This window comes from Scatophagus argus, chromosome 20 (genome assembly GCF_020382885.2).
Source record: "Scatophagus argus isolate fScaArg1 chromosome 20, fScaArg1.pri, whole genome shotgun sequence".
Taxonomy (NCBI): domain Eukaryota; kingdom Metazoa; phylum Chordata; class Actinopteri; family Scatophagidae; genus Scatophagus; species Scatophagus argus.
Genome location: NC_058512.1, coordinates 3780530 through 3795723, shown reverse-complemented (window position 1 = coordinate 3795723; position 15194 = coordinate 3780530). Strand labels below are relative to the sequence as shown.

General features: G+C 42.0%; 1 protein-coding gene across 14 annotated transcripts in view; it reads right to left on the bottom strand.

Moving 5' to 3' along the window:
• The window catches only part of dab2ipb (DAB2 interacting protein b), a 120347-nt gene that overhangs the window by 60150 nt on the left and 45003 nt on the right, over positions 1 to 15194 (bottom strand). For 11 of the 14 annotated variants that reach the window (XM_046375946.1, XM_046375948.1, XM_046375945.1 and 8 more), the window contains 2 exons: positions 8142 to 8263; positions 1640 to 1758 (listed from right to left, as the gene is read on the bottom strand). In XM_046375946.1, the coding sequence (XP_046231902.1) occupies positions 1640 to 1758; positions 8142 to 8263 (241 nt within the window). The remainder of the gene's footprint in view (positions 1 to 1639; positions 1759 to 8141; positions 8264 to 15194) is intronic. The other 3 variants (XM_046375959.1, XM_046375949.1, XM_046375952.1) reach the window with 1 other exon arrangement.

The following is a 15194-nucleotide window of genomic DNA, read 5'->3' as shown; positions in this document are numbered from 1 at the left end:
TCCACCCCTTGCCCACACAACATCCTTGAAGAGTGAAAGAGGGGCATGTCTCTCCTCTTCTTCTGCTACATCAGGATAAGCATATAGAAACCTATCATGATATGGTATATGAGTCAATGTGTGCATTTGCAGGGGAGGTACATGTAATGTGTGTGTTTCTGTGTTAAACCAGATAAGACACCTCCAATTACCCATCTGATATTTGCCTTTCGTCGCTGAGCTCTTTATCAGAGCCAAACACATAAATGCTGATAAGTTAGGAAACCTTACTACTGTTTGAAAAACAGAGAAAGAGGATGATGGGGGATGGGGGTGCAGGGGGCGAGGATGAAACTGGAGAACGATGAGTTTGAAATAGATAGAAGGGAGAGAGGACAGAAAGACAGACGCAATAAAAAAAAATGGGCAGAAGTGGGAAAGAGAATGAGAAAAGACAGTGGGACCAAGAAGAGGAGGTATGAGCTCGATTTGTCCGTTCACCATGTTCCACACTGAACAATTGGTGGTGCTCCCTTGTGATAGTTTGACAGTGATGTTAATGCCTCATTAAAAGTATGAAGATCAGCGGCAACTCGGCTCCAAGTTTTGAAGCCGAAAGCCGTGGAACATCTCTTCAAAAGCAGCACCCCCATTAATTAAACTCCACAGATGGACACCTTGGCTTTTCTCCAGACACAGCAAAGATAGGTGCTGGGAATTATAGCTGTTACTCATGCATGCATGGAAGGAGCATCAAAAATTCAGAGCGAGCAGAGGAGTGCGTTTGCAGGTCAACATGGCCTGGTCTGGAATCCTAATTGACATCGTTAGGCGAGGGCAAATGTTTGCCAAGTGGCTGAGCTCCTCAGGAAATTATGAGGAAAGTTAAACCAGCAATTATCACAGCCTGAAGTGAAACACCATCACATGGGTGGCACCGTGGACAGAAGATTTGACAGTCGTATAGTTTAGACTCTGACAACAGTAGCCACATATTTTTACAAACATAAATGGAATGATGCAAGAAATTAATTATATTATATGTGCACTGTGTCTACTAAAAGGTGGTAGGTATGCAGTAAAATAACAGTTTGTTGCTATGCTTGGACTCTGGGTGCTTCATTATGTGGTGAGACTTTAGGTGATGAACTTTCCAGTTTCCCGTCCCTGCCAGCACAGGTTTATGACTGTCTGACGTTTTACTTCATGCTTCCATGTTCTGTTCGGGACAGTGTCCTACAATCCAAAACTGAGCTTCAAGAAGCCAAAGTATCTGACGTCTTGTTTCGTCTTTGTTTACCCACAACAATGCTATTTCAATCAGTGTTCCTACTGCCCAGCCCTAATGGCGAGAAAGGGGATTAAAAAAACAAAAAAAAAAACATATTTCAGGGCAAATACAGCCTTTTGTGAATGCCACAACTCAACTAAAAATCAAACACATTATAGATAACAGTGAGAAAGAGCAAGAGCAAGACATATTGGAAGGGAAAGACAGGGAATTCACTAGTTTTCACAATACACTGACAACACAACACATAAATGTCAACAGTGACCTGAAAAACCAGCGATCAGGCAGCGAGACACCAGAACATAAACATCAACAAATCCAGCATACACAAACACACACAAGAATCACCAGAACCAACAAAACACCTACCTGTCATTGTCAACGCTCCTGAAGCCAGGAAGGATATGCCTGAAGCTGGAGTTGCGGTCAAGTTTGGGTTGACTCTTGGTGCGTTTTATGGAGCCCTTCAGCCGGCGACTTAGGAAGCCCTGACGGAGAGACGCAGAGAAAGTCGATAAAGCAGCGTCGCCGCTAGTTTGTGAGGGAATTCTGCGACATGTCAATCATTAAGCCGAGTTTGTCAGCGGGACAGAACATATTGACATCTACATTTACAATCCAAGTGCTAAATTCTGTGTCACAGAACACCATGAATAGTTAAAGGGTAATAAATGAGATCCTCATATCAGAGAGAGGCTGTTCAGTCGGGGAAAAGTGAACACAAGGTCAAAGACAAACTATTACCTGAATACAAAGAGGCATAAAACGGCCAACACATTCATACGATTCTCAAAGAGTGCAGACATAATAAGCTGGTAGGAAATATGTATGTAAAAATTCTAGATTCTTCCTCACAGCGGTAATTATGTGAGTGTTTGTACAAACGTCTTGCGTTTTCTAATCACCTTCGCAAGCTAATTCAACGGATACGCCCCTTTATTAGTTTTTTCTTTCTCCCCTTTGTCTGAGTCTGTGTGTTTACTTCTTCTAACATCTGCAATCACACTCCCCCAAGCACCTCGCCGTCTCCATGGCAACTGTTAGCTGGCATTAAGGGCGAGAGAATATGAACAAATGAGATGTGCTGCAGACATGGCAGGCTGTTGTAAGTTTTGAAAGACAAAAGAAAATCTTTTCTTTTTCATGTTTTTTTTTGTTTTTTTTTTTTTTTAGATTTCACTGCAGGGAAGAAGATCAAGAAGGGGAGGACAAAGAAGAGGATGAAAAAGAACTGTGATTAGAGGGTGTATAGGACAGATGACAGAGCAACTTTAGGAGGGCAGAGTGTTGAAGACAAAACTTAACAAGTCAGCCAGTATTCCAGAAAGCACTAAATCAGTTTAGGCTCAGGTGTAGCATTTTATTTCAATACGACCACACATAATACGCCAAACTCATATAACCTCAGAGACACAGTCCCAGTACTCATGTTGTTCTCATACATGTTCACAAGAATTCACAAGACCACGACAGGAAATGCAGAGTTAAAACACCCTCCATTCCAGTCAGGCCACTAACACACCTGTATAATTACCACCTACCATGTGAAAAGGTCGTCTGGGGCAATATAGGGATAATTAGAGAGTGACTTCCAGACAGCACGCCAGCTGATCACAGAGGAGCTGCAGCATTCTAACGGACATGAGTAAAAGCAAAGACTTGCTAATGTCAGTATATTTAAGAGTGTGCCATTCACAGCAGTGTCTCAGTTTCATTAGTGAGGGGTGTATGTGGCCAAAAACAACAGCTGTCAAAATCCACACTACATACTGACTTTATTTTTAGTTCGTTCATGCCGGGACACCTAAGTTTTGGGTTTCTACGTAGGGGGGTGGGGGTAGTTAATTGAGTAAAATAAGTCTTGTGTCTTGTATCTTCTTCAATTTAAACGTGAAGACAACATGAAAGGAACTTCATACAACATATAGCGCCTTTGTAACACAAGCTTTCACGGTCCTAGAACAAGGTTTGCTTTCTCCCGGTGAAGTCAAATTTACATTCCATAGTCGCATTTTGATTGATGTCTACTGGCAAAAACAGCATACTATGAAAATGAGCATACACCACACATTAGAATGGATGTGCAGATACCGCAGATTTTTAAAGGTTGTGCGTGAATCTTACACATTGTCACTTGAAACATAGCAAATCAAACGTTTGTTATTTAACATCTTCAGCAATGGCTACTGTGTGCATACCCAATAATGATTAGACTTTGTGGTTATGTAACTCTTGATTCAGCCGAATCTGACATGGTATATGCAAGCCTATGTGGGCAGAAAATGGCTTGCTATTACTACCTGCCACCAGTGAACCGCTCAGGGGCTATTAGATAAATGAACAGGGCTGAGTCACTGCTGCTGCTATGATGCTTTCTGAATCAAACGCTCACTCCTTGTCTCAAGTTTTTCCCGTAAAAATAGATCATTCACTCCGTATGCGTATGTGAGTGTGTGGGCATGTGTTTAGATTAGCATAGGCACCGTTATAAACAATGACAAGCATGAGTCAGACTCTGTGCAGTAGGAATATTGTTTTCTTTGACTGCATTTAGCATCTCAGAGCAGCTTCTTCAACAACGCGGCAAGGCAAAGATGGCAGTGCGGCAGAAAATTGTCATTTCTGGATATCATTCACAACCACCTCCCAATTCGGAGTAATTCCATGCCTCTTCCCTGCAGCCCCTTGAGAGCGACTTCGCCTGCTGCTGTTGGCATATTCACAGCTAACAAATTAAAATGCTACCCTTTTTTACCATCCGCAGAAAAAAGTCAGTGAATAGAAACCAGTCCCTGTAGGCGACGAGGATTGATTAGCGGCTCCTTGTTCTGTTTTTACTTCGCTCCTTCCCCTGATGGATGGACTCTGAAGAACAGAGGGAGAAAGAGACACAGAAACGAGCGGAAAAGAGAGAGAAGCCAGGAAGACTCACAGACCTGCAATTTCTATTTTGTGTCACTTGTTCTGCCTTTAACCTTGCCTGCAGCAATGTGACATTAAGAAACACTGCTCCAGTCTGCATGTCGAAGCTTTTGCAGGGACGTGCCCCAGGTTAAAGGTCAGCAGATACGAACAACCTGTTTTCCCTACTGATAGATGATGCCTGTATTAACACCGGATTAAACTCCGGAGGAGGCAAGTCGCACTGCAAAAATGAGCATTTAATTCCCTGCTCATAAAACATGACCGAAAGAGCACAAGAAAAAACAATATACAGGAAGGGAGGCTGAGGCACACGGTGATAAAAGAAAAAGTACAGAAACTGGTCAAAAAATGTTGAAAATGACAATGAGTGCCTGCTAGACAGGAGGAGCTGTAGGTGCAGGATAAATGGAAAAAAAGGTAGAGCACAATGGAAAGCAGAGCATGAGTTGATAGAAAAAGCAATAGAATGAAACTAAATGAGGGGTAAAGTGAGGAAAAAAGTACAGAAAATGAGTGACAAGGTCGCCAGCCGCGGACCAGGGCCTGGCAGAGCAAAGCATCAACCACAGAATGACTGAAGCTTGAGCTGAAAGAAAGGCAAATACAGAAGAACTGAACATGTCAGTCCCTGTCGTTTATATTCTGATCAGCCCTTGTCTTTGCATATGTTTACATATGGCTCCAGTCCTTACATATCAGGGAACTGATGCCTGACATTTTTTGACATCTGGAAAACATGAATGTCGAAAGCTTCGGTTTGTAAAAGCATAACATTCAGTGCCTCCTGCGCAAGCAACAAAAAGTGACACCTAATGAGATTCATACATCATGTCATTGTTCTATTGTGTGGTACAGAAACGCGTAAATTATCCCATGGGAGACTGATGAATAAATATCAAGGCATGAATGAAAAAGAGACTGAAAATAAGACATTCATAATGTTGAGATCCCTTCATTAATTAATTTCAGGAATATTATTGGCCCTACTGTACCGTCTGGCCCTTTACGTTTCATTTTGCAAACACCGACTTACACACAGAAACATGATAAGGCCATTAAAGCCAGAGTATCCTGACAGGGGGCATTACAGTGTCGCATGTTAGCGTGAATTTCTATTGGCTCTTTAATTATTCCACATTTCTACGGCTGACAGCTAATTACTGGGAGGAGAGGATGGAATAATCTGATTCAACGTGCATCCTTGAAGGGGAGGAGAGGCTGGTTTACTCAAACCTTCCAATCTGCTTTACTGTACCAGCTTCATGCGGGAATTGGATGAAGAATGTGTTTGTCCATGCTTACTATATTACCTTGTTTACAGTGCAAATGTGTCTTCGCTTACCTTATTGCGTGTGCGGGTGTGTGTGTGTAAAAGAGACTGCATAATAAGCTTGCATACTTGATTCTAATCTCAGCCTGTCCAAGCCCATTAAATCAGCACTAAGAGTACAGCTCAATTTTATCTCTGCATTTTTTTGCTCGTTCTTTTTTTTTCAAGAAATTAAAGTAAATGCTTGTAACAAGTTAATTCTATTCCCTCGGCTCTGCAATTCCAGGCTTCCCTAATGGGTGCTGATAGAATCGGTGCCTGGACAATCAGCAGGGTGTTCCCTGCTTCCACGTCAACCTCTCCTGTCCCCCTCTAGCACAACCTGATGAAAACAAGAGATGTACCTGTCCAATTAGACCCCCTGCTATTATCTGAGAGGAGAGGAGAGGTAGGGAGGATGGAGTCAGGGACAGATTGGATAAGGAGCTAAGTCACAAATGGTGAATCAAGCCAGCCAGCTAGTGCAATCAGCGGGACACGGACGTGACAGACTTAGATAAGGTCTGTTTGTCTGCTTTTTAAACACTCACTGAATAAGAGAAACTACCAAGCTGTAACTTGCATTTAAGGCATGCAGTCTTCTAGTATTTCTGAATTGACTGCCAAAGATTAGGCTTTGGGGAGATTTTATTTTTCTCCTCTGCCTACTGGTGAGAAATTGTTTTTGAGGAGTGCTGGAGGATATGCTTGTGTGTGTGTGTGAGTGTGAGTGTGGCATCTATTTGTGTGTGCAGAGATTGAACCCAGTCTCTGCAAAGAACATGAGAGAAAAACATTTTGACAGATTTAGCTCAAGGCCTAGGAGGGGTACTTTAGATGTCACCACAACTCTCTTTTCACAGGAGGGAGAAAAGTGAGTGGTAGTTTGTCATCGCTTAAAAGTGGTGGAGATGCAGGAGAGAAGGAGGAGAATATGACCTCCCGCCTACACATCTTCCTGTTTCCAGTCAATAAGTCTACAAAGTCTGTGTATTGTGTCTTCCAATACTGAAAGTGTACGCATTTGATCTATTAGTATTTGAAATATCAGTAAAATCTGATGATGAACAAAATTCAAGTCAAACTATATTTGTTTATTGGTTTGCATCCATCAATAGCTGATGTAAAAGCATGGAATTTTGGTGGCGGTGCTACAGTTAAAGGCCAGAAGGGGGCAGTATAAGAGAAAGTGAAGGAAAAGGGTCAAACATTGTCTTGGGAAGCTTTCTCTAAGGACAACGTCACTGCTGCTTGGCAATAAGACTGCAGAAGTAAGTTAAGTGGTCATGTGATTGAGACAGGATGACTTTGCTGCAGTAGTCATCTTCTCCCTGTCTTCCCTGGAGAGTACAAGGAGCTGCTCAAGAGATGCTTAATCAATATTTAGCCTCTCCAACTGACCTTTTCTGTCTCCTACAATTCTTCTCTCCTACATTCTTGCATTTTATATCTCTGAATATCCACTCACTGATTCAATTCCCAATGACTCAATTCACATTCTGTGAAATCGAAAAAGAAACAAACGCATGCAGCAGGTAACAACTCACAATCTGGAAACATCATTTGCAGTTTTTTACAGGATCAGATTGGCAATCTCTGGGTCATCAAGCTGTGGTAATTTTAAATGTGCAACTCCTAAAAAGTTCATGGAACACTTTATTCTCACCCTCTAGGTGGTCCAACACCAGCGAGTCTAGCCTATTTTATTTAGTGCAGGCTTTCACTAAGCCTTAGAGGGATCCCAGTGTGGTTTCTGCAGAGACTGAACCCTACTGAAGATGGTTGAAAGTGAGAATAATAATAATAATGAGAAAACAAAAGATATCTTTTCTGTTTTCAGAAAGCATACAACATCTTTAAGCCATTATCTTGGTCCATTATTGTGCCTGCTATGCTTTAACAAAGGCTGAAAGTTAGCATAGCAAAGGTTGTTTATGAGAGACTGAGTGCTGAGTGCTTGCGGCCCTGCTGTCCTAACATCTACTGTTTACAGTTCACCTCCAGGTCGTCATCTCCCCTCTCATTATTTATCAATGGAAATATGCGCTGCTAATTGCTAATTAGCTTTAAATTGATGACTCATAGCGGAATTTTTGCTTCATTAACTGGCTGTTTATCTATTGAATTAAACATGGCAGAAAGCATAACGGATTTGAATTAGAGCAAGATGACAGACAAAAGACCGTTCAGTGTATGTGTGTGTGTGTGTGCTTGACAGAGAGGAGGGGAGACAGTCTGCTTATAAGTGAGTGGGTGACTGAGTTGTGCGTACACAGGTGTGGGAGTGTGTGTGTGTGTGTCGGCTTACATAAACTGTGTTCAAATGATTCAGCAAAACGCTATGGAAAATTGCACGCGATGTAAAATGGCTGTGAAGGATGATGTGCTGACCGTAAACTCACGATGCGTAGATGTGTGATGTGTAGATGTCAAACATCAAAGGCCCCGTACCAACATTTGATGTAAACAATTTTCAGACTGGCATGGGTCCATCTGGACACCAGATCAGCCCTATGAAGATGTTGATCTACAACTAAGAGGCCCCCGAAGGCAAACTAGGCTGGAGACTGAGAGAAAGCCAGAGGCTAAAACAAATAACAAACAAACAAAGAGACAATACAGAAAAAACAAACTCACAGTACTCACGGTGACTCTGAAAGGTGTGGCAGCAGTGGACGTAGCCTCCATGGTGGGTGTAGCCTTGTCCGAGGAGCTCCCTGGCATACTGCGCCGACGCCCGGTCCTCTCTGGAGGAGACTCTGGAAACAGAGAGAGATCTATTATTATTATTATTATTATAAATTGTAAAAACTATATGTTTAAAGAGTTCAGAAGAAGATCAATACCGCTCCTACTTCTGTCTGTTAAATGAGGAACTAAAGCCTGGACCTGACTATCTTAGTTTAATCTAGATTGTTTTAAATGTAAAAACTGTCAAGCAAGGGGACAGTTTGGCCCTCATCAATTAACAAACCGGATTAAACAAACAAATATGTGTTGATTAGTGAACTTTAGAGGTGTATATTTGAGCTGTGGACAAAGCTAGGCTAGCTGTTTTCCCCTTGCATCTAATCTTTGTGTAGGCTAAGCTAAGTTAATCGCATGCTGACTCAAGCTTCATATTTGGTACACAGACATGAGAGGTATCGAATCTGCTCATAATCCTCTAGTGGATTTCCCAAAATGTCGAAACTACTCCTTCAAGTCGAAACACTGTGCACAACGTCAGTGAGGCCTTGCATTTTCAGTCTTCTAAAACACATCCCGTGTGATTGATTGTCAGTGTGTTCATCGCTCGTAAAATTCCCAAATAACCCGACCAACCGACATCCATACTGTTGTTTTCCAGTCTTGATTTCCCAATCCTTTCCCTATTCAGCGTTATCTTTTTTAAATCTTATGTCTTTCTCTCTTTGCTTTGCTCTCTTATTCTGTACGCACAGTACAGCACAGTATCAGATCAGCATAGTATCAGTAGATCAAGTGTGGTGAAAGAGTTCTGGAGTCAAAGACTGTGCAGGTGTGTGGAAGCAGCAGATCTGGACATGTCCAAGAGGAATGCGAATGATGCTGAGCGTGCATGTCCCCACAGATTTCGGCTAGCCATGACTGCTAACAGCTACCGCATAGGTGCAGAACAAACTCATAGGTCCACCTGTTGAACTTGTATAAGCCCAAATGACAAGGTTATTTAGACCATTCTGTTATATACATCAGTTTTGACTTAAGTGGGAGACATTTTTACAAAAAACTGAAATTGTGCGTAACTAGGTCAGATATGCTGATCCAATCTTTTGAAACACATGGCGTCATTGACTCACTGAGGCCGTGTTAGATTATTTAAATGGGATCTGTGATTCTGTGCAACATTGGAAACTAATGAAATTAATGTTAAGTGTGCGTGGCAGTCATGACTCTAATACGGATGAAACTGCGTTATGAAGCAAATCCTTCTCCCTCTTCCTCTCTCCCTCATACACACACACACACACACAACTCTGTAGTACATAATGCTGTGTTTCCACTGCATGGAATGGATCAACTCAACTAAACTAAATGAGGACTATAGTGATCACATGCGACGATATTAGCAAAAAAGTGATCTGTGCCAAATATTTGCGTATGAAGCATCTCTAATAAGTCACACGTATATAAGAACAGACACTCAGAGTTTGTCGTGTTTGTCAGCGTTACACTTTCTATTAGCTTGTCAAGCTGAGCTGTGCTAAATTAGCTGTCTGCCGTTTAACAAGCCAGCTGACTGAATTAGCGCAAGCTGTAATTGAAGAAAGAATGGAGGAAGAGGAAGCCCAGCCGTGCAGAGCGCTGGCTCACATCCCGACTCATATATTTCTCAAACAAACATTAACATAAACACAGTCCACAACAACAAACGGCAGACAAACACAACATGCTCTGACACAGAGCAGACATCCTCTGTTGCTAAATTAAATCTCCATAATTGAAGAATGGAACCATCTGGATCCTCTGAGTAGTGGTCTATCACTCTGTGGAGGTCAGGAGGATTTGAGTATAAACTAGTTTAGTTTCTGTATTAAAGGTGCACACTGAGCCTGTCTTGGTTTTTGTATTCCAGAATATCAAGTCGTGTTCTTTAGGGTGTCAAGTCTCAGACAGCTTCAATCTTAGAGCAGTTCAAATCCAAGTCAACTGTCAAGTCTTCCTTTTTAAGTCTATGAGTCTACAGCTGTTGCTGTAGGTCCAAAAAGCCATGGCCACATGTCAAATGTGATTTCTGTATTTACAGCAGGTTGACAGAGCTGGTCCTATCCCAGCATAAATAAATATCACTGATGTTTGTCTGGAGTTTTTCAAACGCCTGACACTTTGTCTCCTTGACTTCAGCTGTCCCAGTGAGTGGCGGCTCTGTCATCTCAATGATGTGAGGAAACGAATGAGGTGAGAAAAACCTGCTCAATCCACTGACACTGTGTAACATTAATACAAACTGGTATACTAACAGAACACTTCAAAGGCAAAAGCAATATTCAAATATCGGTCCTCATGACAAAAACGCTAATTAGTCAAGAGAATCATCAGAATTCATGGGCAAATAGGGCTGATAAGGTAATCATGAACAATGGAGTGAATTAAAGCAGAAGTGTGAATTCTGCAAATTATTCCTGTGCTCAACTTTGCCCCTCTATTCCTGTTGATTCCTTAACGGAAATCTCCCCACTTGTACACAGCTGGCTGCTACAGCGCTCAGAGGAAAGCTCCGCACACAAACATCATTTAGTTGCAAACTAATTGCTGTGTGAAATTGCAGCGTGTGCTTCCACATGTTATCGCCATCTGCATGTAATGTATCTCTACAAATGCATGGAAAATTCCCCTCGCTTTAACTCTGCTTCTGTTTCTGACTCTAAGCCCATAAATGGCAGCAAACAGTAAACAGACATTTGTGTTCAATAAAACTTCAATTAGAACACAATTTGCCAACTGACGTAAATCATCAAAGAGCAGTTTCGTACTGCGTGTGGCGGCCGGTTTCAGTTAACACTCCTGCTTAGAGGCGTGTGTTGAGAAGCTGTTGATTAAGATATTTTCTTGTGTGAATGAGTGTATGTCTTTGGGAGCATCTAGAATGCAAGACTCTATTTGTAAGGTCAAGCAAAGGGTCAGAGGGCAGACAGACAACAGCTGTTGTGCCTAAAGGTGAGGTATTTTTGAACTGAGGTCTGGAGTCCTCAAGGCCATCTATTTAATGTACTAAGCTTCCTCCCAATTTATTCCTGAATATCATTTTCTTATTTCCCTTATCCTCCACTTTCTTTTCCTTATCACAATCTGCATCATTACATCTTCATCTTCTACATCAGCTTCGTCATCTTCGTCATCCGCTGTTACCTCCTCACTGCACCGATCTTCCCTTTATTCTCTATCCTTTCACATCCCCTCAAAGACACCACCTCTCCCTCCTCCCTCGCCATGTACCCACAAATAGAGCCACCTCTCTGTCTTGATTCCACCCACCTCCTGGCCTCCTTGCAGTTGGTTAATGAGACCCTGAAAGTGGCAGCGAGAGCCCTGGGGGGTGGGGTGCTGAGGCTGCACAGACTAGATGATAGTCACCTGCACACTGTATGTGTGTGTGTGCTGGTCTGGCCAACAGAGATAAAAATAATCATTTTGCTGTCCATAGTAACATGAGAAGATTGATACCACTAAGCTCAGATGGTTAGCATGAAGAGTCCAAGTGGGGCAAATAGCTGGCTTGACTGTCAAAAAGTATAGAAAGCACCAAGCAGCACCTCTAAAGCTCACTTATTAAGACTACGTATCTTGTCATCCACCTAGCTATCATTCTATCTATTGATATTCAGTTCTATCTATCTCTCTCCTTCCTTCCTTAGTTCTTTCTCCCATTAACACAGGTCAGACTGCATATTTCCTTAGTGTTTCCCAACCAGGCGTTGTCTATCCAATGACCAGTGCCAGTAAGCTTCCTTTCCTCTCAGACCTCACCAGCACAGGATATTCCAGCTTGCAAAATGACTGTAGATAAAGGTGGGAGAGGAAAAGCCTCTCCTACCTCTGAAAACAAACTGTGATTTTCAATATTCTGAAATGTTCTGTGTTGCTACTAAGGCGAGACAAACAGGATGAATATAGTATGACTGATTCATGTTTGAGGTGTGCAGGGAAACAGCATGGTGAGAAGGCCAGTGGCAATGTGTCACAAAAACTGTTAGAAAACCGACTGGCATCTGATAGCATCTAGTAAATCATTTAAGGGGGAGAACATTAATGAACATGATGAACATTCTGCATAAAGACTTGGTGTTGCTGTGACAAAGCGCTGTACTGACATAGCAATAATGGTTGACTTTGTACACACACATTGTTCTTTTGCCTGGAGGGATGCGCTTTATGATGGTTTATCGCTCGAGGAGCTGGCTGTGCTAAGTGGCTCTGTGATGAAAGAGGAAACTCACAAAGGTTGTTGTAAGCAAGTTGTTGTCGTACAGGGTATTTAATCTGCCCACAAATGATAGCAACTTGAAAAGAACATTCAGTATCTACACTGCACTGCTGGTGTTACACAAGTAATCACCGTGTCAAGGTTTTTTGTGTATTATTTCTTTTTGCTTCTTTAACAAATGACAAACATTTACAACCTTCCTGTGGTGACCGATGTGGTTGACTTAAGTAATTAAAGGTACTCCGTGAAATGTTTGGGATTTGTACAATACAATACGCCAGAGTTTGCTAGCTGGCAGTCTTCTTTTGGGCTTCTGGATGTGATGCTACATTTTTTTGATGAATTATCACTAAATACTCTTGATCACTGGAATAGCATGAAACCGTGCATTCTTGGCATAATCCTGTTAATTATAATAATATTGCTTGATCGGATGCTTAAAAAATATTTAAAATATTGATTAAACACGTGTCTGACACATAAAATATCAACAGCTGCCTGCACTAAAAATTGGCATACTTCATTTTTCATTGTTCACATACCACAGTACAGCTAAACACTGGAAGCCCTGATTCCAAAACATTACAACTATAAACTTAAATTATACCTACTGATACGACATAAATAAAATAATAAACAGGAGAATGAGACTTAACATTAATTAGCAACAGGGGATATGACCTGCCATTAGCTATGTGTTTCATTTTGGGGTTTTTTTATACTTCAGTCAGTGCTGACTAAAATATGAAACCATGCAAGGTGGATTGAAAGAAAGCCGATGCAGATCAACACAAATATATAGTGAGGATCAGCTTGTCGAGCAGAAGGGGACTGCAGACTTCGGTGAAAAGTATTGGTGGGTTTGTCACAACAAGCAACCAACTTTGCATACACGTAGTGATTTGATCCATTACGAATATCAAAATATTTATTACAGCTGTATTTGAACAAAGCAGATATTTAATCCTAACTGTGCTCGCCAAGCTAATGAACAGAGAGTTGGAATACAGGATCCTGTTATCATTAGCAGCACGTGTCTACATTTCAAGAAGTCTACACCCTCAGGGCTAAAAAACAGCCTCCAAAGAGAATGCAGCATTCTTGTGTTATGACAGGAGGGAAAAGCAGAGGAGAATTCAAACACACACACACACACACACACACACACACACACACACACATCCTCTGTGGGCCAGTGAAATGTGCAGCAAAAATCACAGGCTGTCAAACTGTGTTTACGGCGTTCTCTCTACCTGGAGGACCATCTTCTCTTGGTCCGTTTTGCCTCTCTTCACAAATACATCTCTTTTCTGTTTTTACCCTCAACTACAAGACAGCCAGAGCTTGTCTTGACTGGCTGATGGCGCTGTAAAAAAGCCCCGTCTGTCTCTGGAATATAAACTGTGAATCAATGTCAATCAAGGAGCAATCTGCCAGACAGATGATTTTTTTAAATTTATTTTGTTAGAAGGCATAGTCTCATTAGTTAAAGCTGGACAGTGAACCATGAAATGGAGGTCACAGTGGAGGCCCACCCAGGCCCATACTGTACTACAGGCACAGCTTTGACTCGTCAAGCTTTATGGCTTAGTTTAAAAACATGGGTTGGTGTATGAGAGTGAATGGGGGGGGGGGGGGGGGGGGTGAGAGTGTTTCCTTGTGTGGGTTTACTATAATGTGCTAACACTGAACTGTGAGTGCAGCGCTGGACTTTTGACCTCCGAGATGCAGTATTTACTCAGCGCAGAGATGATGGGGTGATAAAGAGGTGCTGCTCCGTCTCCTTGGAGCGACTCTGTGGACACGAGAGATTGAAAGAGAATCACTCCAAGCCACAACAGCCACAGATACGGTCAACACTTCACTTAACTTTCTGCTTACACTTATCCACAAAGATCACAGGAGTCTGAATTTACACCAGAATTCAGTATTAAGATCCTATTCAGCCAATGAACAGTGTAAACCTACACTTAATAGAAGCATCAAGCAGCATTACAACTCACTTAAACAGGACTTCTTTCCTCAAACACAAGAATTCCATATTCAACCATGTTCAAGTGATATCCAGAGAGAGAGAGGGAGAGAGGGACTCTGCTTCATGTTTAGTTTGGCACATGCATGCTTTTGTCTGCAGTGTGTTATGGGAAGGCAGAGGAGAGAAGGGGAGGAGGAGGGGTCGTCGCAGGAGAGGAGTGGGGTGCCGAAGGAGGAAGTTTGTGTTTGTGCAGAGGGCGACACGGCAGCAACATTCTTGCGATTGCCAACCGAGATCCAACTAACTTCAACAACATCCACCAGCAGACACACACAGATATGAAACAAACACCCTGTGCAGGCTCAGAGTCAGTTCATAAGGTAATCAAATGACATATGCCAGCTGTTTGAAATATTCCCCCCTTCCGAAAAATTTATATTCTACAAATCTTGACTGACAAACATATCATCTATCTTTGCATGATTACTGAAGTTTAGTGTTATGGTTTGGGTTTGAAAAGCTAGAGATGCATCATGTTTGTGCATTATTTGTTCTCGTTCCTTATTTTTCTATTGCATGTTCTGGTTATATTGCATCCACATCCTGGAATTCTTACCGCAGACATTTTGGTGAGCTCTGGAAAAGACCAGGATGAAAATGGCTAAACCACCCAAATACATGTTAATAAAACATCAAGACTTAACTCATGTTCTAACCTTGACCGTGCATGAGAACCGTCACGAGTGCATGAGAAACTAACTGCTTACTT